Raw genomic sequence first — 24,878 nt, forward strand, 5'->3', positions numbered from 1 at the left:
GTGTGCGACTGGCCAGCTGCTAGGTGGCTGGGACTCTACGGGGCCGCGAACTACAAGTGGGCGCGGGAAAGCTACACCTCCGCCACTATACGTCTTATTCCTTGATTTATTATTGTTCTACCACATAATTATTTAAAATAGTCTGTATTTTGTCATATAACTGTGTTTAATTTCATTTTATAATAATATACCTCATTATGAAAATAAAAAAATAGACGCTACAAAATGCGATAAACTGTTATTGAAAGTGCGATAAAATAAAAATGGATGCGATTGTCACGTATCTCTAAGTATGACGTTCTTCTCGGCAAGTTATACACAGCTGTCATTGTGCCGGATGCGGACGGACTTCGTCCGCGCCTATGTGAACGACGATGACCGCTCTCCGCGCCCCGCACGCGTAGCGCGGACCGTCCGCGTCCACGTTGAACGGGACAAACGGGGCCGTTTCGTGAGACCATCTCCGATCAGTTCTAGCTCCATTCTCACCGTCTACTCTCTACTTGTCTAATTTAGAAGTTTTCTTTCCTTACCCACCATGTTTAGAACTTCATCTCCGTCCCCTTAACTCCCTCCATCACACCCGTCTTCTGAACGTCTACAATTTTAGTGTTACAGGTGTTACCCAGATGTTAAGCGAATTAGGCTGTAAGCCGCTGGAGACTCGGAGGCTGCGCGCTAGGCTTAGATTGCTTGAACAATTGAGAATGGATATCTTTAAGAGCGACACAGAGAACATAATATTAGAGCCACACTATATTTCCAGGTCCGATAGAAGCGATAATTTAAGAGCGATGTTTTTCCGAACGGATAGATATGGGAATTCGTTTTTCCCCCGAGCCATAAAGGACTTTAATAAACGCTAGTCCCAACTTCGTTAGAGCACTTAATTTTTTTAGCTGTAAACGGTTGGTATCCTAACACCCCCTGCCACACGCCTTTTAGGCGGCTTGCGTGGTATAATGTAGATGTAGATGAATATCTTCTCGTTCCCCAATGTCCACGTTTCCGCTCTGTACACAAGATCAGAATCTTACCTAGCCTTTTCTTTGCACTCCTCCATAACAATCCTCTCACAAGAAAATTGATTCGGGGAAATGATCCGAAAGTTTTCGAATCGTGAAGAGATATAAAGTTTCTCAATTCTTTGAGCAGTAAATGTTCATCTCTGAATCCTGTATCCAAGCGTGGGTGAAAATAACATTGGAATAAATGACTTAAGGGGAAAAAAGATCACAACGGGCCGCAGGCTTACGTCCCTTCACGTTGAAAAACTCATTTTTGGCGAAAAAAGAACCCCATGCCATTTCTTGGCAGAAAATAACCCGCTCTCTTCCCTTCTATCGTCTGTCATCGTGGCCATCCTCAACACGGAATTATGCGTTCTCATTTCAACCATCCCGGGATATTTACTCCATCCGCCCCTAATAACCAGGCAACGCTCTCTACTATCGTGCTTTTCCACGCAAACTCGTTTATTTTTTTTCAAGGGGGAACCATGTTCATTTTCCCACTCGATTGGTATTTTTTAGTAGCGCATTACCCAGCTCGAGCGTGAGATATTCACGTGACCTTTTGTTCTTGACTTCTTTTTCAAAATTAAATATGACCTTTAGAAGTTCAGAATATTTATTAAAAAACATCCTGCCGACCCATCGAAAGTTTTTTTTTCAATTTTCAAGGCTTATTATTGAAAATATGAGGGGTACAATAAATAAAAATTCAACTAGTCTAAAAATTAAGTGAAGACAGGTAAAATAATAGTAAGGGTAAAAAATATACGTCACATTAATTTTTTAATTTTTAATTTTAAATATATTTGTCAATTTTATAGCATATTTTTGCCCATTAAAATTAATTTTCAATAACTGACCACTTATTTATATATTATCACCAACATCTTTTGTTTTAGTACAACTTTTCAATGGAAAATTAATTTTGAAAACTTCCGCAAATATGTTGTTTTAGAAATGAATTAAACCTTATCAGTTGATAATTAAAGCAAAAATGTACCTACCTCCTTTTTGAATTCTAAAATTTGACATAAGTATTTTCTCATACGCGAAATTTTTATGCTAGAGATACCGGAAAATGCTGTAAAGGACTTTCTCCATGCACCCAGAGGATCTTCATAGGATACCTAAACATTCAAACGAGAAACATGTCAAGAACAAAGGCTACATGCGACCAACTTAGCGGGAATGAAATGACCTTTTTCAGTGTCGCGGCATTAAGGGTATCGGATTCTACGTACATCTATTTCGAAAAAACGTTAATGCAGAGGGTACACAAATATATTATGTGACAAATAATAAGAATAGGGAGAATAGAACCAACGGACTTATTTGCTGAGCAAGCTAACGCGTACATAAAGTTGCATAACATTACACAAACATACGCCTTATATCAGCATCTACCGTGAGTTTAAAATCAACCACTTTATGGTGATTTATTTTTCAGTTTTCATTTAATGTGTTCCATGATTGCTGTTGGAATGAGGATTTATGAGTTGATAATGTATTCCATTGTTTTAGTTGGTGATTTATTTTTCAGATTTCATTTAACGTGTTCCATCATTGTTTTATATATCTGATGCCATTCTCCACGACTTCTAAGCAATGGAACACAGAATTAAATCTAACACTCGAATTTTTTTTTCAATTTTATAAATTATTGGTGAGAAAATTTCTCGAAAAGTTCGTAACCTTATGAGGAATTGTAAAAGTTTTTTATGGAAGATATTTTCGTGGGACGAATAACTTCCGTGACCTCTGCCAAAGACCCATGTTGATAACCTTTGAGGGCCAGGGGCTTTAAAATATGTCCCAAATTTTTGAAATTTTGTTAAAATTAAATGAGAAGGTGTATGCTTGTAAGAATTGATTCCATTGAAGAATAGGCTATTGGCTTCTAGTTCTAAATTCTTTTAGTTATGTCTTTCACATATCGTTGTTTCCACATTGTCAAGAACTTTCACTTGAAATGCTGAAATCAAAGTGAAAATTTGATAGTTGATAATAAATCATTGACGTAATAGGACTTTCGGTTCGTCCTTTATGTGGATCTAGCCTGTTGGGTTAGTTAAAAAATCCGTATTTGTGCTTTAATTTTCACAAAATTAGTGTTTTTATGTCTTGTGACACGTATGTCCTTATGGACCGTAAGGGAGCGGGAATAGGGTGGTTTCCCATTATTTTTTTATGGGCTAAGTCGAAATATTATTACTCCTGGAGTACGTATTTCACGCAATTAGATTTTTAAATGACGATATCTATTTTTCGCGATTAAATGAAAAGTGAACGTTTTCAAGCGAAAACGCGACGGCTAAGTATGAATGCTGGGAAAACTCCGCGTGACGTCGTTCTGGTTCCCACTGCCGCCAATTGAGGTGACCTTGGGGCGAGGCTTTGAGTGCTGATACGACGAAGGATGCTAACAGGTAACAGAGTACCCTTCTAGCAGGTAGCGCTCGGCTTAAATAAGAATTATTATTACCCTATCAATCGAAGGAAACTTTCCGACCAAAGGCAGTTTTAATAGGTGATTATTAAGACATGTTTCCCTGAGCTCTGTGCCTGATGCATGCATTGGTAATCTCAGACGATGTAAAACTAGGTCCCTATGACGTCACGTGGAGTGGCATCGCATGGGCGCCAATCTGGCCTTTTTCAAATGCGGTTCAAATTGTCCATTGCTATTCCTCTAAACTGGGATTTCTAAAACAAAATAATTTGTATATTATGAATACACTAATGGTGGGTAACGAATCGCAATCAATGCCTTTCGTTTTCTCTGATGAAGGAAACTACCCTATTGGTATTATTTCTCGCCCCAGTCTGTATCTCAGAAACCATTAGAGACGGTTTGGAATCCGCGTATTATTATTAGCCTGAAAACCTATTTTGTAATGCAATCTAAAGGCTGCAATCTTTGTGGACCTTTAAGGGCTACAGAAATTCTCATCCCTTTTTATGCATTCTTATATTTACCACCGTAACCTGCTTTCCGTCACCCTCGAAACCTCCCTTTCTCCGGAATATGGTAGATTTTCCGTGATTCGAAATCGTTTCAAAAGAAGGTACCATTTGGCAATTATTTTTACCGCGTTTAGAATGTAAACATCTTACATCATGAGCGCCTTTAGCGAAAAAGGAATAGTCTTTTTCATCTAAAGAAAATAAAAATGCTGCACTTTAAACAAGCATACAAACGAGAATTTAAAGTACCTTTTTCATTGCATTCAAGACAAGATAAAAAATATTTTAGGTACACATAGCAATTTCCTCGTATTCATCAAGCACATAAATCCATTGTTTTGCTACTGAACACACCAAAGGTGAGACACATGCAATCACTCATCATACTCCAAGAAATGTAAATAACTGCATAAACAAAGAATTTAAAATGGGTCAAATGATAGAGCTAACCAATTATCTTCATTCAAAATTCACTATTTTTCTTTTCACTCCTTGTTTACTGACATATGTGCTTGAGGATTCTGAAAATGATACTTAGGCGAATGAAATCCATCGGTGGAACGGGTCTTCCGGTTTAGAACATTACCTTCACCCGCGAGAGCATAATTTTTGCATTAGCACAGAACATTGTTCACGTAGTTTGCCACGTAGAGAAGTTTGCCACGATTCCTCGCACGACGTGGTTTCTGCAATCTCGTGAGAAGTAATTATCCTTTTCCTGTTCCAGCTATTTTAGAAGCACTCCCTTCTGCCCCAAAGTTATAAGTGGGTACAGAATTCTCAACCAAACACTTCCTAAGCCCTCCACATGAGACAGAATATTAACTTAATATGATGTGTGAGATGTAAGTACCTCTGCACGAGTAATACATTCTAATTTCGTTTAAACTTAGAATGACAGGAAGCAGCTGGACCCTCAGAAAACCATATCGTCTTTGATACAAAACTCCTTTATTTTTAATGAGAAGGCATCACTCTAGTAAAATAATTATGCGTAATACCTGCAGTGCTAGTAGAGATTTTTTTGAAATCCAATACTGCAAATTAGACAACAGAATTATATCTTTCTTTCTTACTTTTACCAGCTGTCAGGAGAAATTTCAAAACAAGGAAGAGTTATACTTCTTTCTATAAATCGGTTTAACGCTCAAAGGTTTATAAATATAGATATAGCCGGCCTCGGTGGCGGTGGGATCCAGTCCTCGTCTGCCAAACCGTAGGTCACGGGTTCGAGTCCCGCCTGGGTAAATTACCCCTATCCAGGGTATGGGTATGTTTATTTGTCAGTTATTGAAACCCAACGATGTAAAGGCCTCATTGAGCTGAATTCGGGGGAAAATTAAATAATTTAAATAAATATTTTTTCAAGACTAATCCTAAGATCGATCGGTAAATGTTTATAATTTTGATCCGTGAACGTAACCTTTACAAAACGCTGCCCTTCCTCCAGAAAAGTCATTTTAACCCATCATGAAGCGATCATTTCGAAATTATTAGGGTAGTTAGATATTTTTATAAGGGTAATAGATGCTTTCTCGAATAAAAACATCCCAAAAACGGGTAAAATGATGAAATTTAGAAGACACACAATTTATATGAAATTTAGGGGACAGGCGATGAAATTTATAAGCTGAAAATAAATCTACCACGCATATAATGATCATTTCAGGATGTTAAAATCATTTTTTTTAACAAGTAATGCATTTTTAACTAAAAAAATACGCATATAAAGACAGTGATCAATCCTCTTCAAAGCAATAATGGCCTTCATTACAGTCCGGTATTCAAATTTGAAGAAAACCTTATCCGAAAAGGGTATTTTCCTTCATCAAAGAAAACGAAAGGCATTGCTTGCGATTCGTTACCCACCATTAGTTTATCCATAACATTCAAATTATTTGGTTTTAGAAATTCCAGTTTAGACGAATGGCAATGGTCAATTTTATCCTCATTTGAAAAAGGCCAGATTGGCGACCATACGATTCCACTCCACATGACGTCACAGGGACCTAGTTTCTATTCGAATAGATAGGAGTTTTACATCGTCTGAGATTACCAATGCATGCATGAGATACAGAGCTCAGGGAAACATGTATTAATAATCACCTATTAAAACTGGCTAAGGTTGGAAAGTTTTCTTCGTTCGATAAGGTATTAATAATCCTTATTTCAACCAAGCGCTACCACCTAGCATGGTACTCTGCTACCTGCTTGAATCCTGCGTCGTATCAGCGCTCAGAGCCTCGCCCCAAGGTCACCTCACTTGCGGTAACGAGAACGACGTCACACGGAGTTTTCCCGGCATTCATACTTACCCGTCGCGTTTTCGCGCGTTTGAAAATGTTCACTTTTCATTTAATCGAGAAAAATAGATATCGTCATTTAAAATTCTAAAAGCATGAAATGCGTACTCCAGGAGGTACTCCAGGCGTAGGTAATAATCTTTCGATTTAGGAAAGAAAAAAAATAATAGGAAACCACCCTTTATGGATACTACCATACCTTTTGAAAAAAAAGGAAAAATTCTTTCACTCGTCTACAATCCCTCTGCAATTCTCGGTCTTTTCAATTCCCGAACACTGCAAGGCCATGCCTCGGGGATATTCCTTCCGCTTCAACGGTCGACAAAGGAGAGTGGAGATCCTGGCTCGAAGTGAGCAACTGAGAGGATGAGGGGAGGGGTTGCTGCGGAGGATGCCTGGGCCCCGGTGGGCTCACAATCAATGGATACAAGGTGTTAACCTCCACAAGGGAAAGGACGACCCACGGACCGGCCTGAGTGCAATAATCCCTCGAGTCCCGCCCCGGCTCATCCGACGTGGGGTAGGGCTAGCTGAGGCAAAGCTTCGGAAGCTGGGCGCACCTCGTCACTCGTGGATACGATTAAAGGTATTACATTTGAGTCAACATGTGGAATATAAAAACGAAATTCGACTTTATACGACTCCAGAGCAGCTGGATAAAATATATACAATGATAAACACTAATATTAAATAACGAAAACTTAAATGCACAGAATCTTCACATGATTCTTTACATTTAGCCCTAAATATGGAATTCATAAAATTCCATAACGTGGGCAAAGAATGATTTTTTCAAATACCCAAACTGGCGGCCTACCCTACATATTTTTAATGGGTGTACATATGAAGGGATCACGAAGGAAGCTACTGTATTCATTCAGTCAAAGAAGCCAGTTAATTCTTCACACATAGACTTTCGTGGTAATGGAAAGTGCTATTTTATTTCAAAGAAGGAAAGATTTGTGCGAAAGTGCAAATTTATTTTATGTCAATGAGATCATACTTCTTTGACAGAACGAATAAATTTAGGACAGTATTTCTAGTTACTTATTAAACAAGTTATTTCCATTTAAGGATTCCTAATGCCGTTACATTTCACTTCCCTGGGATTCAATAGTAATATTCATCAATTTCTCCTTTATAATTTGTGCCTCATTTTAATAAAATTTGTACTCTTTCCTTTACCACAAAAAGTCAATTTGGTAAAGACTCACTTACGAATGGATTTTCCATCTAAGGGCCGTATTCTTAGTGGACCCTACATATCCGTCCCTACATAACAAAAGGCCCCTATATGCGTTTCTCAGTCGACCCTACATAAGTGGTGAGGGGTAATTCCGTCATCAAGTTCTCAAAAATGACGTAGATGATGGTACAGCGCCGGTTTTCCACTCTGGTGGCGTAATGGAAACTAACTATGAAACTAAGAAAAGACGTCCGATAATTTTTGGGCGTATGTTAAGGCAACGGCTCAAGGTAAATAAACAATCGGTGTCGTCCGCCAGATCGTGTCGGTACCTTAATTATCGCTACAAATACTTTCATATCGAGCATAAAGTAGCCAGGTCGTGTCGGTACCTTAACCCCTTCCACTTTGATTTATTTCCCAAATATCGTGCTCCTATTCTCCATTTATTTTCTGTGGTTCTTTTTCAAATGGTAGGTAATGAAATGATAATTTTGTAATTTGTAATCAACGTAGAACCGTGAAATAAAACGTGATTATTAAACATGGAGAACACAGCTATCACTACTCGAATAAAATCATTTTAATCCATCCAATGCATCACTTTTCATTAAATATGAATTATATTCATGTTTACTATGAATGTTTTGACATTATTAAGCCTTCAAAATAATTATATTGTTCCTCTAAATAGTGCTAAAATCATGAAAATCCAATGATGAGATACACTCGTCATAACGAGGTTTGGTATCGCAAGTTCATGACGAGCTAGACTCGTCATTGCAGCGCATGGGGTTAATTGAAATGTAAATAGTATCGTCAATACTACGACAGCGACAACTTACGTGCAATTGACAGCAACAAATCCACTTTAATGTCTTTCTCTTTATAGTAATAATAATAATAATAATTGTTTATTACTCCAAAAATAAAAGTACAGAATAGAATTAATACACAAAACGGAGTAACTTTAGGTAGCCATTAAGGACAACCTGTTTTTTGGCTACCATCATTTGCATAGGCTCATGCTGACGTATAAACATTTGAATTGAAGCAAGCACAACATTTAAATTGAAGCAAGTACAACATTTGAATTGAAGCAAGCACAACATTTGAATTGAAACAAGTAAGTACATATATTACATGGTATTACATCATAGAAAAAAATCCTCCACACTTTGCATTCTAAACAGCCAAGACTGTTATCGGAAAATACCTCAGCCAATCAATTGATCTTTTGCTCGCTCTTACTCCAAATCTACCCGACACTACCGCTTCTGCGATAGCCTCCTTATTCCTTTGAAATTCATTGTTTTTTCAATCCCCTACCATCTTTGCGACCAAAAGTTCGACTTTTTCGGCTCCACATCTTTGCCAAATTGCCCACCAGTTATACGACAAAAATAAAGGAGCTAATAGAAGTAGGAGCCATGCCAAGCATCAATAAAATCAGAAGTTTTTGAATGAATTGCAATTTCATTGCATACTAACACACACCTCAATATTTTAATCAATTATATCATACAGTTTAGACAAAAATTTGGAAAATATTTAAAATCTACTCTCTATATCATCATGCTACGAGGCATATTTCAAGTTCCTAATAATTGCCGAAAAAACATTTCTATCCACAAAATTCTGAAACATTGAATAGCTCCATGAGTGATCATGATATATCAGAATTACCCATTATTTTGATTCTGAACTCACCTTCCCAGGATACAACGCGCATACATTCATGGAGGGAAAAAACAATCGACAAATTTGGGAAGTAAAACTGATGACCACTATATTGTACTACAAATATTTGGCTAATTTATACATAATTTTTTAAATACATCAAATAAAATTCTAATTAAAACTATAAAAAACTTTGTTTAAATATTTAAAAATAATAATGGTTTTCAACAGCTTAGCATATCGTGAAGGAAAATAAACATGTTACGTATGTAGTTAGAAATGTCTTGGGCTCATGAAATGTCCCCGAACAGAGGTAATTTCTCTTTGCTATGACCTAATTGAGCCATTTGTATCGTCTATCACCGCCATCTCTACGGCAAACATCAGCCTCCGATTCTAGAACTAGTAGAACTGACTCATACCTCCCACGCCATATATATATCGGACAAATAATTATCTTAAATCTTTTCTGATCTGTGGCCGTAATCTCTGGAGTTTCCTGCCGTTATAAATTTTAAAAATCCTATTCTTAGTCTATTTTCAAAGGAAACTTCGTATAGTTTTATTTCGATGTAATATTTTTGCATCTTACTGCCAGGATAAGTGTGCCAGGTACATTTTTATTTCTACTGTTTAAACAGAAATTGTTATGTGTACCTGTTTTATGAGGAAACTTAGAGCATAAATAAACATCATTCTCCATTATCTTTAATGATTCAGCATTACCTCACATAGTTTCTTTTTGTTACACTTCCAGCGTATTTATCTCACGACCAACGACCACGATATTCGAAAGGGGAGGCGCCATCACTTAAGGGACTGGTATTTCGGGAGCGCACGACGATCGTCAATTGTTCCCTCAACCGCCCACGGAGTACGTGGCGCCGCCACACTCCATCTACGCTAAAGGGCATTCTCGTGTCCACTCTTGACCTCCCGGCCAGCCTTTAGAGCTTTTTGTCCCGAGTCTTCTTCCGGCCCTCACTTTCATACTGAGACTACTCCTTTACGTCCTCCACTTCCTCCAGAGAAAAAAAATACCCACCACTACCGCCATGTCGTTTGGAGCGGAAGGATGCCGTGTGTTTTTATTGCTACTCCTCGAGGTACCCGTCTCCAAGGCAACGGTTGAACCTTCCGCACGCAAAAGTGCTGTATTTGGTTCACGATTTCGTAAAAGAAAGTCTTTACAAGTGTAAAGTTATAAAATTATAGGTTCCTAGCAACCAATAACCAAAACAAATTTATTTTTATGGTTATTGTTTATATGGTTATTAATAGTTATGAATTAGAAAGCAATGTTTGCCATTTTTCTTAACATGAAATGGAATTCTACAAGGATAAGGCCTCAGAAATTCAGTGCGTGACATTTTTATGGCCTCGTTGGTTTGAAAATTATACTTGTGGTTTTCTCGCAGTAAAAAGACGGTTAGAAAATCTCATCAACCTGAATTGTGTCAGCAGAGCGTCTTCGGAAAAGGGTATCGTAAGAGTTTGTTGCTTTTAATGTGCATTGCGCAATAAACTATGACATAAAATTTGCAGCGAGAAAAATGAAAACGAGAGAGTTACATAAAAAATTATCAACAGTAAGAAAATTATAATAATGCATGGAGTCACGGCTGTTTGCGAAAGGGTAGCAAAAATTCCAGCATGCAGAAATTGCATAGAGCTACCAGTTTTTTTTTAAGAAATTTTAAAATGGTATCTATCTACTATATGAACGCTAGTGGCCTATTGGTGCCATGAAAATGCAATACAATACACTGCATGGTGCAACATATATAGTCAACGTCTATAATATAGAAATGAAATTGGGTAAAATAATTTAAAGAGATTAGAAATGTATATCAATGGCAAAATGATAAAAATTATTAAGGGATTCTGAGTTAATAACCAATAAAATTAATACTTACACCTTGCTTGATAACTTTCATCAAATTTCTGGCAGGAGACGCTTATTTAGCATCGAGTGCTTCTGAAAATTTGATAATCAAAGCAAATGACTTCGCTGGCATCGTCTCGTAAAGTCAGCTTTCTGTTAAATAAACTGAAAAGCATTATGTGGATTATGAGATCACAATTTTTCGTTGTGCTCTTAAAAACTCCTGAAAGCTATTTAGCGGGACTGCTTTCTCGCCAGCTCTAGAAATTCGAAGACTCACTTCGTTATTACTTGACGAAACTTTGACGCCGTAGTGAAAGGTCAACCATGCTTCACGGACTTTCCTTTCAAGTTAAAATAGCAGTAATCGTGCACTGAAACCTTACAATCTTCGAAGAAGGTAAAATGTACTTTGGATTGGGTTCTCGGGTTTTCAGTCGTAGGATAGTTTCCATTTTCTCCAACTTTTCGAGGCCCGGCACGTTCCTTGCCATCAGTGAATGATGCTGGTGCCATTATCGTAGCCTTATTTATGCTTGTATCGCAGTTGTGGTTTCTTCCCATTGGTGTGCGTCGATTTTCGTCCTCCTATGACTTGGTTTTCGACACTGCCCCGCAAGTGTTTCTAAGCGCATGTTCCCGGTGTCTCTATTGATTTCAATTGCCCCTTTAGATTTCCTGTCCAAATAATAGAATGTGCGAGATAGCACAACAAAATCACTTCATTCTCATGAATGTCTTTTTTACATACGATCCAACGACCCGGCAATGGCTGACTTGATCGGCTGGGCCAGACGCAAAAAGGACACGATGTTTCTTACCTTACCATGGTGCGGTCATTCTCACCGATATATATCTACTCGTTAAGGTGATGGTAATGAGCATCATTCCCTGATGAAGACGAACGCTTCTGACCTCGAAACATGGGCAATCTCAACCGGCTGGAAACCCGTGAAAACCTTATTCAATTTATTCGCAGATAATGCATCAGACGTTCCTTCAAAATGTACATCCTAGACATTGAGGCTGATGCTGGGTGTTTAATACTCGAAGCTGGAGTGCAACAGAAAAAGGCAAGTTATTCCGAGTTGAAATATCAGCATAAACCTTCACGAAGATACCAGACAAGATCGTCGAAGGCGAAAATATAAGCAAAGATATTTACAACATGTTATTTGAGCTCAGTAAAAATGTATTTTATCTCATGTTTTACAGCTGGAAGGTATAATCAATAACAAACAATCTACAATATAATACGTGGATTACAATATCCAATCAATAGTTTCTAACAGGTTGAGTAAGTCTCTTTTATACATTTTCACGCTAAATAATACCAATCACTCTTATCTCTTTGTTTTTGATAGCCTCCACATCTACAATGGACTCTGGATGTATTTAAATGATCCATGTTAATAAGAATTAATGTCATATTTTTTCAATTTTCATCGAAAAATAGCAATAACTTTTCCCTTGAATAGCCCGAAGAAAGCTAAAACTTCGATCCATCCACTAGAAGGATTAAATACACCTCCATTAAACTAAAGGTAAGACTTTGAAATATTTGCTTGAACCACAATAATGCACCAATTAAAATTAATTTGAATTTCTATGAAGCCCGCAGCATTCAAATAAAATTTTCTCCTCAGAACCACATACATGTAGAGAATTTTCAATGAAAATATGTTGCTGAATTTTTAAAATTAACTGATCTTAAAGGATTTTTTGTCAAAAAATGATTGCCAAATAGATATTATTTGAGAATGAAAAAAGTGAGACTGTCATAAGCGATAAGTTTCTTCAAAATAATGAATAAAAACGAATACGATTCCCTTTTCTTTGTGCGAAGCCAAAAAGCCTTAGAGTCGATAGAGAATCCAACCTCTCCAAGCCTTCATTTCACTAAAAGTAAGTTTTTAAAATATTTAGCTGAACGACACTAATGAGCAGTGGTGCCGACTCCAAGGGGCCTGAGGGGGCCCGATCCCCCTCAAAAATTCGTTATGGGCGTGAGGAAAAAATGTGTTAGACTTGCCGATTGTCCCCCGAGGGTCCAAGTATCGAGATTCTAGTTATCAGGGTTCTAATTTTGATCACATGACTCTTCTAAAATGCTTAAAAAAAACTTTAAACTCATTACTTATAAAATTTCCCGGGGCAAGATCCCCGGTTTGGGCCACACAGTATTTTTTGTAAGTCGGCATCCATGCTAATGAGTTTATATAAAGTTCAATTTTTAGACAAAATCAACGAAAGCATTTACAATATGCATACTTTATCCCTTGGACCCCTTAGTGACTGTAAAATTCCTTAATGAGTATTTCCAGTTACTTAGCCATGACGTTTGGAAAAGCTAAAGTTTTCTCACGGATTCCCTTTAATGGATACGAGCAGTTGAGACTCAGCGAGGAAGCGGTTGCTGTAAGTGCCTAATGGAAGGGAGAGGCCTCGTAATCGAGAGACCGTCAGGGGAGGAAATTAGCCAGTCCGTGCGGCCGGTGCCCTCATTATGGTGGATTGCCAGACACATCGTTTTGACCACATCGACAGCGCCGCCGTTGATAAACATTACGGGGCGAAGTCTCTGCCGTTCATGACGGAACACCGTTGGCCGATCCGAAAGGACCTCTAAGGTCATCCGGCCAATTAGGGCCATTAGTCCCCCGCTTCTCTCTTCGGCGATGAGGCAGGGACGGAAAAAAATACGTGCAATCCGTACCATTGTAGTCGGAACGAACACAGATGAGTCAATAAGTAATGGATTACATTTTTTCCACTCTTCAAGAAACCCTTATCACTCTCTTACAAACGGTATTATTTTTTTTCCTTTTTGCGAGGTATTACTCGTTTAAAGCAAGTGTTATCACGCACACAACAGCAGTTTTGAGTGCGTTAAGCGTTATTCAAGTGTCACGTTGCAACAAAGAAACGCGTAGTATAAAAATTATTTCAGTGGAAATATTAAAATGCCTTATTTGACTAATATTAATAACTTCCACTACATCGTGTAAAGTATTATTGAAGATATGCAATGCCCTCCCCATGGATAACACAGCTAGATTATTATATTTTTGAGCTAGACTGGGTTATATCCATCTATTGCTTTGGGGGATTTTAGGACGAGTGCTTTTTTTTAATGTCCGCTTAGTGAATAAGTATACGCGGAAGAGACTAGGGATGCAAGGAGAAGAATATTATTTGTTAAGGAGGCTTGTATGGCCAGGAAACGGGTGAAGAGAGAGTTGCTGGGTAGTGAGGTTGGAATATAAAATGCTAGCGATGAGTCTGATACAGAGCGTGGGACTTTATGATGCGGAAACATGGGTGGGAGGAGGATAAGGAGGAGAATTTCAAAATAGGGTTAAGGAAAGATCGACAAGAAAAATCGTTATAATATAAAAAAAATATGAGCTGTCATTCAATAATTATTAAGCTTGTACGATACACACTTTATAACTCTTTACAATCTCAGGTCTTGGCTAATAATAAAAAAATTATTCCATTTAAAATCTTCTATTTTAAATACAAAAATTCATTTAACAAAAAGATTATCTAATTAATGAAATGTCGACATTTTCGGGAAATTTCAGCCAAATTTATTATCATTTGATCACTATGAAAAGGCGAGCGGACCAATCAAAGGATTGTTAACTAATGATGGTGATGAATTTTTTCCAATTAATAATTTTCCGGCAAAATGCTCGAATTCAGGATAATCGAATTTGAAAATCGAACCTAAGGAGCAAAGCTTACGCCGCTATACTCACGTGTTTTTATGGGTGGAAAGAGAGAAAATAAGTCTGGGAAAATTTATAGTCACTCAATGGGTGCGGGCAACCGATAAGTTTTGGAGGAGAATGGTTGGTAATGGACAAGGAAAAGCTCTGTTGGTGGTACGCAAAACCTATAGACGATGAGACATTTCACCAATACCATTCAAAATAACGATTGAGAGGATCTGGAAGTTAAAATTACCAGACACTGAACGCGAGCGGATAACTCAATTAGTGGACGGAGAGAAAGAGGCACTACGAAGTGGCTGAGGAAAAGAAAGTTCCAGATAAGATGAAGTTCAAGGGTTCAAGAAATAGGGTTTTGATCAAGGGAGCACTAAACGGAGATAACTTGCTTACAACCGATATTGAATAATGTGGGACCACTGAGGAAGGGGAAGAGAGAACAAGGTTAATGCTAAAGAAGAAAACCTACCTGAAACAGAGAAATTAGTACATCCTTCTAATTTTTTTGCCGTTAGAATAGCCACTTACACCCGCCAACTTCCACTCAGCTGGCGGTGGAATCCAGTGAACAGGTTGGGATCAAAAAGTGGTTGGACTGATTTAAATTAATTTTTTTATTGAACGAATCGGTACAAATCCTTGATTCTCCGGGCAATACAATAGCGCCTTTGTGCTTCGACACAACGCGAATCATGAGACTCTCACATCGCATTAGCCTTCTGGAACTCGCTTTCGGGATTCCCTTCAGAGATGCCGTCATGACCCCTTGTAGGTGTTGTACGGAGCTGTATAAAAGGCTTGCCGGGCCGAGGGAAGAGGAAATATACTAGTAGCGACAGATCTGGACTACTGGGATGTTAAGTCAATGTGGTGAGCCCATGCTTGACTAGAATCTCGCCAGTAGCGCGGTGCGAAACGGAGAATTGTCGTGGTGAAGCTTCCAGCAGTCGCCGATTGTTGGCCGCACGCAAAGGACGAGTTTGCGCAGCCTCACGAGTACGTCCACGTAAAAACTGGCCTTCAAAGTCTGTAAAGAGTCACGGACTCCCTATGCACCACCCTACGACCAACTAGGAGGACGATGATCACGGATTTGACTCGCTCATTCTGGTTGTATTCTCACGCGGGGACTTGTTGGTGCACCCGTCATTCCACTCGAACACAGTCAAGCGGCTCATGGTAGCATCCCCGTAGGCATCCCTAATCATGTGTAGGGTCTCCGTTGCGGTTTTCTCGAGCTTGACGGAGAATTTGATTCCGTAGCTCTGTTCAAGATTTTTCACCATCCTGAACCGCGACCGCCTGATACAAGTTCACGGAGATCGACGTGTTTATTCTCCGCGTGTTCACTGGTGATTAGAAAAGTATCGGACTCCTCAGAAGGAGGCCAACATACTACGGAAGATCAGATCATATAAATAAAATAAGAGAGATAGATTGTAGAACAGACAGATTCAGAATGTCTTTTTTTCCACGATCAATAAGAGATTATAACGGCTGCGATAGAACTCATAAATAGATTGAATGACTTGTAATGTAGCCTACTAACCTATATAAAACTTAATACATGTTTCTTAATTTTATTATTATTTCTAACAGCAAATGGTAGTATAATTTGTTAGTATGCTTGACGTTTTTTGGACCGTGTGGTGTGCATGTGGGAGCCCAATTGCATGCTGCATGCTGGTGATAGATCACCCCCTACCAAACACCCTAGAGGTGACTCGCAGGGTATTATGTAGATGTTGATGAAGGCTCCACACTGTCTCGCACAAGTGGTAAGATCCGCCGGTAAAGCTCCATTCGCGCTACAGGAATCCAGTCGTACTACTTTTTGAACCTACGCTGTATTCACTGAGGCTCCAGTTAACCGAGTGTGGCCGTGCTCAACTCGCCTTAAGTCCACGGTAAATCGCCTAGTATGAACGGATTCACGCGACTAAGCTGCTGCTTGGGCGTTCGATTAAGAATTTGCTTTGTACAGCATCTTCCTCATCCACCTCTTGACTTTTATATCCATTAAAATATCGAGTATATGCCGTCATCACCTGGTGTTCTGCCCGTCGGCAGGTCCCTCGCGTCAACGCTGTCTCCACTCTATCCTGTCTCCGGCCATCTCTTTGAAGTGTCTATACTTTCCCATCTTCAAACTGCCTATCAACTTTAGCCTTCTCCTTCCCCTTCTTCTCATCCCTTCCACCGTTCCCTCCAAGGGTACCTTCAAAATGCCATTACCTCTCATCACATGTCCCAGCCATTTACTCTTCCTTTTATTCATTTTAGCCATCAATTTTCTTTCCTCATTAACACTTGCTGCTCAATCTTTCGTTGATCGTGCTCTTTCCTTACTCGATTCGTCCACCGTATTGCTAAGGATGCCTAGATATTGGTAGATTTTAGATGCGTTGGGAGATATTATTCGGCTATTTGTGTTTTTCGTTCCATATTTCAAGTTTTATTCGTTTAAATGAAGGATTATCACTCGCCATACCATCACCCTTACAGTTGTAAAAGAAAATCACAACGCTTGCTAAAGGAATCCACTCGTTCCGATCGATGCAGCAAAGACCGAATGACGAGGTAGGTTACCCACCTAAAATAACGGTGGGGGTTAAAGCTATTTTCGCCTCTCGTTCCGTCCCTTTGGGTCTCTTCCCTGACTTATATCGGACCATTTTAGGCCAATTGCCACCTCGGACAGTTATAGGGGGGTTAAATTTAGCCGGACATCGCCTTAAACAACCCCCGTTCTCTTTCCTCGGAGCACGATCGGATTGAGACCGTGACGTTGAGCTGCCTCCCACACCGCACCACCACGTCCACCTGTGCGATCTTTTCGCCCGCGTCACCATGCCAATCCCACTAATTGACCCTCATGGACACGAATTACTTCTTTGGTCTTTCGATTCTTTCCTCACTGTGAGTCCCACAGGCATTTTAACCAGCCAGCTGAGCATATTTAGCCCTAATTAAGCTAACAAAAAATATAATTATCAAATATTACAAAAAAAATGTTTCCATTCAGTGATATATATTTTATTAAAATATATCATAAGTCTATCGTTTTACTCAATTAAATAGATTTTCAATCGTTCTTCAAAGAGTAATTTTTCAAAAAGATAAATGATAGCACATTAAGTAACTGAAAATCGGACGAAATTTACGACGAAATGCTATTGATAATACATTCTGAAAAGTTGAATGGATAAAATAAGTTATATCCCGACTGCTTCAAATTAAAATGCATGGAAAGCAGTTTTCTTCACCATCAGTGCGCAATATATATACCAACCCCTTGCGCTAAAATAATGACTCTAACTCGTCGTGCACTTCCGATGTTAAATCACTCAATGACGAGTATATTGCATCTTCAGATTTTCATATTTTTAGCACTATTTAAGGAATAATTTCTATGCTGGTATTTTCAGCTGTGAGAAGATTCTTCTTTTTGTAGAAAGCCCTCAGGCGAAGAGGGCTTTCTACAAAAAGAAGAATCTTCTTACAGCTGAAAATACCAGCATAGAAGTAAGGAAACAATTCATCAGATGCTACATATGGAGTATGTTTCTCTAAGGAAGCGAGGCTTGGACGTTGACAGCAGCAGAGAAGTCAAGAGTGGAAGCATTCGAAATGTGGTACTACCGAAGAATGATGAAGATAAAATGGATTGACCGTGTGAGTAACGAGGAAGTGCTAAGAAGAGTGGGAGAAAAGAGAAACCTCCTAAAAACCTTATGCAGAAGAAGGGACAACTTAGTTGGACACATTTTGAGGCACGATGGTCTGATGAAGACAATCGTTGAAGGACTAGTGGAAGGGAAAAAGGGCAAGGGACGGCCCCGAATGAGTTATATAGGACAGGATATAAAGGATGTAAAAGAGAAGAAATATGTAGCTATGAAGAGATTAGCGGATAGGAGAGAGAAATGGAGAGCTGCGTCAAACCAATCTCAGGATTGTTGACTAATGATGATGATTATGATAAATATTTTGAAAGTTTAGCAATAAGTTTTCTTCGATAGTATTCTATTACTTATATCACCTCTTATAATGGAATATCGCAAAGTTAATAATGAGTTAGTTAATTAAGTTTAACAATGTTAAAACATCCAATATGTACATAAAGAACTCATATTTCTTGAAATATGATGCATTGGAAGTAATAAAATGATTTTATACGAGCCAGCGATAGCTGTGTTCTCGATGTACTTAACTTGATACTTTACAATACGAAATAATAATCAATTTTTATTTCATTGCTTTACGTTGATTACAAACTACAAAGTATCATTTCATTATCTACCATTCCATTTAAAAAGAACCATAGAAAAAAATAAATAGATGATAGCAGCACGATAATTATAAAATAAAATTGGAGTGAAAGGGGTTCTAAAAAATTTACACTACCACCTTAAAATGAATTTAATATTTTACATTTAAAAGATGGAGAGGGGTAAATTATTCTATACTAGCGATGGAATAACAATCACAACTTGTGGTTGGTGGCCAGATATTTTAGAGCGACTTGCAGTGCTTGAATTCTGTTTACATTAGTCCGGACTTTTCAATGACATTTCAAAATAACAGTTTCGAAAATTTAAAACCAGATTACGAAGATATCCCTATTTTTTAGCGATAAAATTTTTATTCCAGAAATTTCTGATGAGATGCATCTCATGCATTTTCTTGATTACTGCCTCATAGCCTAATCAATGAATAAAATTTTACTTCTCCAAGATATTTGGGTTATATTGGCACCACGGTCTGAATTTATATCCACTGCCCCGAAAACAGCGAACTTAAGGACTTTAAAACGGGGAAATGTAACGAATAACAACGTAGGACGAGCGCAAACACCTGGATTGGGGTAACCTACCCAGGCGAGACACGAACCCGCGACCTTCGATGTGGCAGGCAAGGACCCACCGCCCGCGCCACTGAGGCCGGTAAAAAGCTGATCTGAAAACCTAAGCAACCTCATTTTGAGATGCCTTCATGGCATTAAGTATGAGTGGATGCAAAACTATTCAGAGCTTAAGAGCCTGGAGCAAAGTAGGCCAGCCAACAAAACGACGGGATTTCGACCGCAACCCACCGCACGGAGTGACAATAAAACGGCAAACAAATGGTATAAAACATTGTGAACGCGGGGAAATGGGACCAAGACGTTTAAAGGCGAAATTTCGTTCCCTAGAACGTGTTCGTTCACTCCTCGGACCCAAAAATGGAAATTATTAAAGGAATTCGGGATGATAGAGGAGAAAGATGGGTTCCTACCAAAATTAAATTCCTCAGTCAGCCGTCCACATTTATAATTTTAAAATTAGAAACAAGGAAAGTTACCACCCACTTTTCATGAGTTGATGACTTCCCGGAATATAAACTCCTTCAGGGAGAACTGCTCATTGAAACAAGGAGACGCGCGCAAGAATATAAACTACAATTAACTGAGACAATACACGAAGATTTTGATTCTCGCATAAAACAAAACGAATTCAAACGAACTTCCGTAATGGGTTCGTTTAATGAGATCCGAAATCGAAATGCGTCAAAATAATTCCGTGGATGGAAGGTTAAAGTATGGACTGGTAGAAGACGGTAGACGTCACTACTTCAGTCTCAGCATACCTCAATAGCAACACGTTAATATGTCACGTGACTTGCATACGATTAGTGAAATTTAACACTATTGCTGAGCATTTTGGTACCAAGAAAATATTACTTTAGGGAAGCTCAGTGACTTGTCATGGGCGAAAAATTTAAAATATTTTAATACGTTGTAATTCACTTTCATATTTGCCTGATGTTTTATTCCGGGTATGTGTAAACTTCCCACATCGCGTAATACTTATGATAGGTATACTTTTTTTACCAACGAGGGTGATGGCTACCAGCACCCTATTAATCCTTAAACTAAGGATGGATGAGAAAGAGCTACAACGAAAAAAATAAATTTTCGTACAAACAATCTGTTGTCATTTTCTTGTAAGTTTAAGTGAAGAGGGGAAAAAGTTGCTGCTAACTTTTTCAAAGAGTTGATCACATCATTTTAGTTTTAGTCTATTTACACCTTCAGAAAAAAAAACTTTCATGGAGGAAATGAATCGTTCACTATAATCCCATGTATCAACGAGCCGCACGAGGCTCATGGATACATGGTGGAGGAGTAGCTGAGGAGCGTTAATCCACTTGCGGTCGTCGCTAATCCACTTACAGTCGTGAATACCTAGTGAAGTAGATGGAAATACAGAAAAATAGGCAGCGTACACTAACAGCGTACAGCGCGAGCGGTTCGACAGCGTATCCTAAAGTAATGCAATCAGCTTTACGTGTATGTTGGTATGGGCATAAATAATATGCCTCAACGACATGAAGAGGCTTTATGTAGACTTTCATGGTGTGGTGAGGATTCCGCAGACTGGTTTTCGGGGTTATTACCGCGTAGATTCATCTCTGCAGACGACAGTTTCGCCGGCATTGCAGCAGGCTTCTTCGGGTCAATGAAGTGGAGATCCGTGGTATCGCCCGTCTCCGGAACCAGCCAATGAGAAGACACCGGCCTCCAATGGGGTGTACAAGAGACGGGCGACACCACAGACCTCCAATTCATTGACCTGAAGAAGCCTGCTACAATGCCGGCGAAACTGTCGTCTGCAGAGATGAATCTACGCGGTAGTAACCCCGAAAACCTGTCTGCTGGAGACATGAAGAGGCATTATCATCGCTGGCCAACGATCCTTACATTTGATTAGACTCAACTCTCTCATTCCCTAATCTTTTTACAGGGATTTATTCTTTTTCACAAGCATCGTAATCGGCTGAAATGCATTAAAAATTTTAGTGAAGCGGAGTTGTTCCAAGCAGTGATCCAAAAATTTAACTGTGATCCATTTGTAGATTTTAAGTGCAATTCATTGCAATGCAATGCAAGTGCAATTAATTCCTGCAGGTATTCTTAGTATATTTTTGAAGAGTTTTTTTCTGCATCTTAAATGTGTGATTTGAGTTTTTTTCGAATACATAATAAACATGCTTTGGTACAAGCTGCATATTTTTTAAAGAACCTTCGATTTCTCCGATCAATTGATCTTTCGGTTCAAATTTCAATTTTTGTCGGGAATTCTAGCTTTTCATTTCGGTTAAAAATCGATTTTTAACGACATTATCCCATCACTACACTGCATACGCTTGTAAGTCCTCATCCGTTTCGAGCACGGTATTTTTTACTATTATTTCGGCTAATCTGAACTGCTTAAATTCATTTATTTATCCATACCACCGGAAACAGCTCTATACAGCCTTTTACATCGGAGAACAGGACGATTACGGAACGGAATAGACTCCCTGCAGAACTGTTTAAGCCCTACCCCAACAACGTAAGGATTTTCAAGAAGAGGTGGAGAGGATTGGAAAATTAATATCTCTGAATTTTAAATATTCACTTTCTAGTTTCATTTTGGTAATGTATTTTTAATTTGCAATATTTTTGTTTTTGTTTTTATTTTTGTATAAATTGTTACCACCTGGCAAATAGCCAACTTGTAACTTGTACAATATCATAATAAAAATGTTACCAGTTTAACGCGCACAAACAGAATGCCCTGGATAGGGGTAATTTACTAAGGTGGGACTCGAACCCGCGACCTCCTGTTTGGCAGGCGAGAACTTTACCCCGCTGCCTCGGCAAATGATCCAAACAGGGTGTGATCCCAATAAGTTCGGGATTGCGGGACTCCAGTGTACTTTGAATGACTACCTATCGAAATATGTTTCTCCAATTTGTTGAAATAATATCCCATGAAGTGGTTTGCGTTACCTTTTCAAAGCATATTAAATAATTCTTCGATGAGAATTTTATTGAATAAGATACAGGAATTCAAAGTCAGTAGCGCTGAAGTTTGAATGATGGGCGGAAATTGAAGCTACAGCGCCAGAAATAGAACCGACTGGAGACGAAGAAAACTGATATGAAATACAAATGGAACGCGTCGATAACACGAAATCACGAGAACCATTTCATCAGGGATCAATGGCGGAAAGGGGTTGTGGGACTGAAAAAATTATAATGTTTAGGAAATGTATACGAGATTAGAGCAGGCACGCCAAAGGGCTTGATACGAATTCGGCTAACACGTAATCCATATTAATCAGTATAATGACCTCGACACGAATTCTAACACTTAATTTCTTGAAATAAAAAAAACAAAAGAGAAAAACGATCAAAATAGAATCTATGTAAATTTTACCACGCATGATTTCACCATTGGAATATCTCGATCACGCGATGAGAAACTGTTCTAAGGACTGCTTTATTTTACGGGAAGACCTCAAACGGATATGATAGTACTGGAAGAAACCAAAGTGTAAATATAAAGAGGTGTTTTCCTCAATCACACAGTATACTTATGTATTTTTTACCCATGAATTTCAGTTCAAAATCACATTAGCAGTGATAAGAGTGAAATCGTGGTGTTCCGAAGAAATAGGCCATCTAACATTAGGACTCCTGTTGATGGTGAAGTTCTGCGAACCACTGAAAACTTCAAATTGATTTGAAAAGAAAGAAATTCGGAGGGTAAGTTTGGAAGTTAAACTACGAGGAGACAGGAGAAAGAAGAAATGCTTTACCAAATGATAAAAATAATTGGCATGGAGCATAAGAGGACCGTTGAGATGTGATTGCGGGCCCACAGGGTGGAAATATAAAATACTACCACCACACCAATCCGAAAAATTGCGTACGTGAAGTGATAATTTTGAACGAGCGGAGGATGCAGCATGTTCCTTACCTTTTGCCGCTCAGCGTTCCTTATGACCGTGAGATCGGTGACGTCAGAGATTCCTCCGTGGACGACGAACACCTTGTTGTCGACGAGAGTTCCCAGGGGGAGCCACCGGTACATTCTTTCGATGAGCACCAGCAGTCGATCCGCGTGTTGCTGCAACACAGATGAGATTCATAAATGCTCACCCCACTGAACTCTATAGACAAGATATTTCTTTTGTTCTTGACTTCTTTTTTATATTTAAAAATGAACTCTTGAGGTTTAAATTTCTCCTTTATAAAATAAATATTCTCTATAAAATAATTCCCATTTTCAAGGTTTATTACGTGATTGAATGGCAGATAAAATCAACATAAAAGAGTTCAAGTATCAACAATTAATTTTACAGTGCATAAAATATTCAATAAAAATTTTTAGCTAACAGTTTCAAATTTAAAAAACAAAATTAATAAAATTGATGTGCTCAACTTTCATGCAGTTGCTTTTTTTTTGTTAGTTGCTATGTTACAGTATCATAATTTATATTTTGAATGTAAACATCACTTTGACTTCAATACAATATAATGTGATTAAAGCATCTACTTTAGTTCTTTTAATACAATTCTTTGTGTGTTTGCATTTAGAAAACATTTCTTAAAATAAATATTTTATTTGTTTCAAAACTATTATTAATGGTGTGATGGAGACCACTTAATGTTCACCACTTTTATGCCAATTCGATGTTTTTTTTTGGACAAAAAGAGACCTTCCAAAGATTCGTTTTATTGGATAATGGTGATGGAACGGTCCTTTCCCTTCATCATCCAAAGAATTCAGAATAATTGACTTCAAGAAAGCATTTACATACAAGTTTTGTAACCAAAAGTGAATTAATTAGAGAAATGAGGAGACGATACTTATATTATAGACAGGAATAAGGAAAAGTGCAAATTTGTAAGACAGTGATTTTAACTTCTTCGAAAATTAATGTTTTGGCAAAGGGTATCAGAAGCAAAGAAAAGCTCTTACCCTATATTTAGTCCTCATCTCCCGAACGAAGCCATACCTGAAATAAATGAATAACCATGAGTTTTCTATTTCTTAAAATAAAAATTGGGTTGCTCAACTTATGGAGAGGCATTTGGAGGTTTTAAACTGGCAACTAGTACCATTTTATCTCATAGTTGGTGAACATCGCTCTTTTCATCTTGCGAGTTTTGGTTAGGGTAGCTATTCATATATGCATACTGGTTATTTCAAGTGAATTTTCATTCTTGATGCATAAGCAAAAATTATATGATGAACAAAATTATTTCTTGCATAGAGTGGCCAACGTAATAGTTAC

The 24,878-nt window shown here is 38.3% G+C and overlaps 1 protein-coding gene across 1 annotated transcript in view; it reads right to left on the bottom strand.

Annotated features, from left to right (window-relative positions):
• Window positions 1–24,878, bottom strand: part of LOC124163048 (serine/threonine-protein phosphatase rdgC) — a 473,289-nt gene that overhangs the window by 231,163 nt on the left and 217,248 nt on the right. The window contains exons 7-8 of the mRNA XM_046539832.1: window positions 24,563–24,599; window positions 23,558–23,707 (exon numbers count right to left, since the gene is read on the bottom strand). Coding sequence (XP_046395788.1) covers window positions 23,558–23,707; window positions 24,563–24,599 — 187 coding nt within the window. The remainder of the gene's footprint in view (window positions 1–23,557; window positions 23,708–24,562; window positions 24,600–24,878) is intronic.

The sequence above is a fragment of the Ischnura elegans genome, chromosome 7 (genome assembly GCF_921293095.1).
Source record: "Ischnura elegans chromosome 7, ioIscEleg1.1, whole genome shotgun sequence".
NCBI lineage: Eukaryota > Metazoa > Arthropoda > Insecta > Odonata > Coenagrionidae > Ischnura > Ischnura elegans.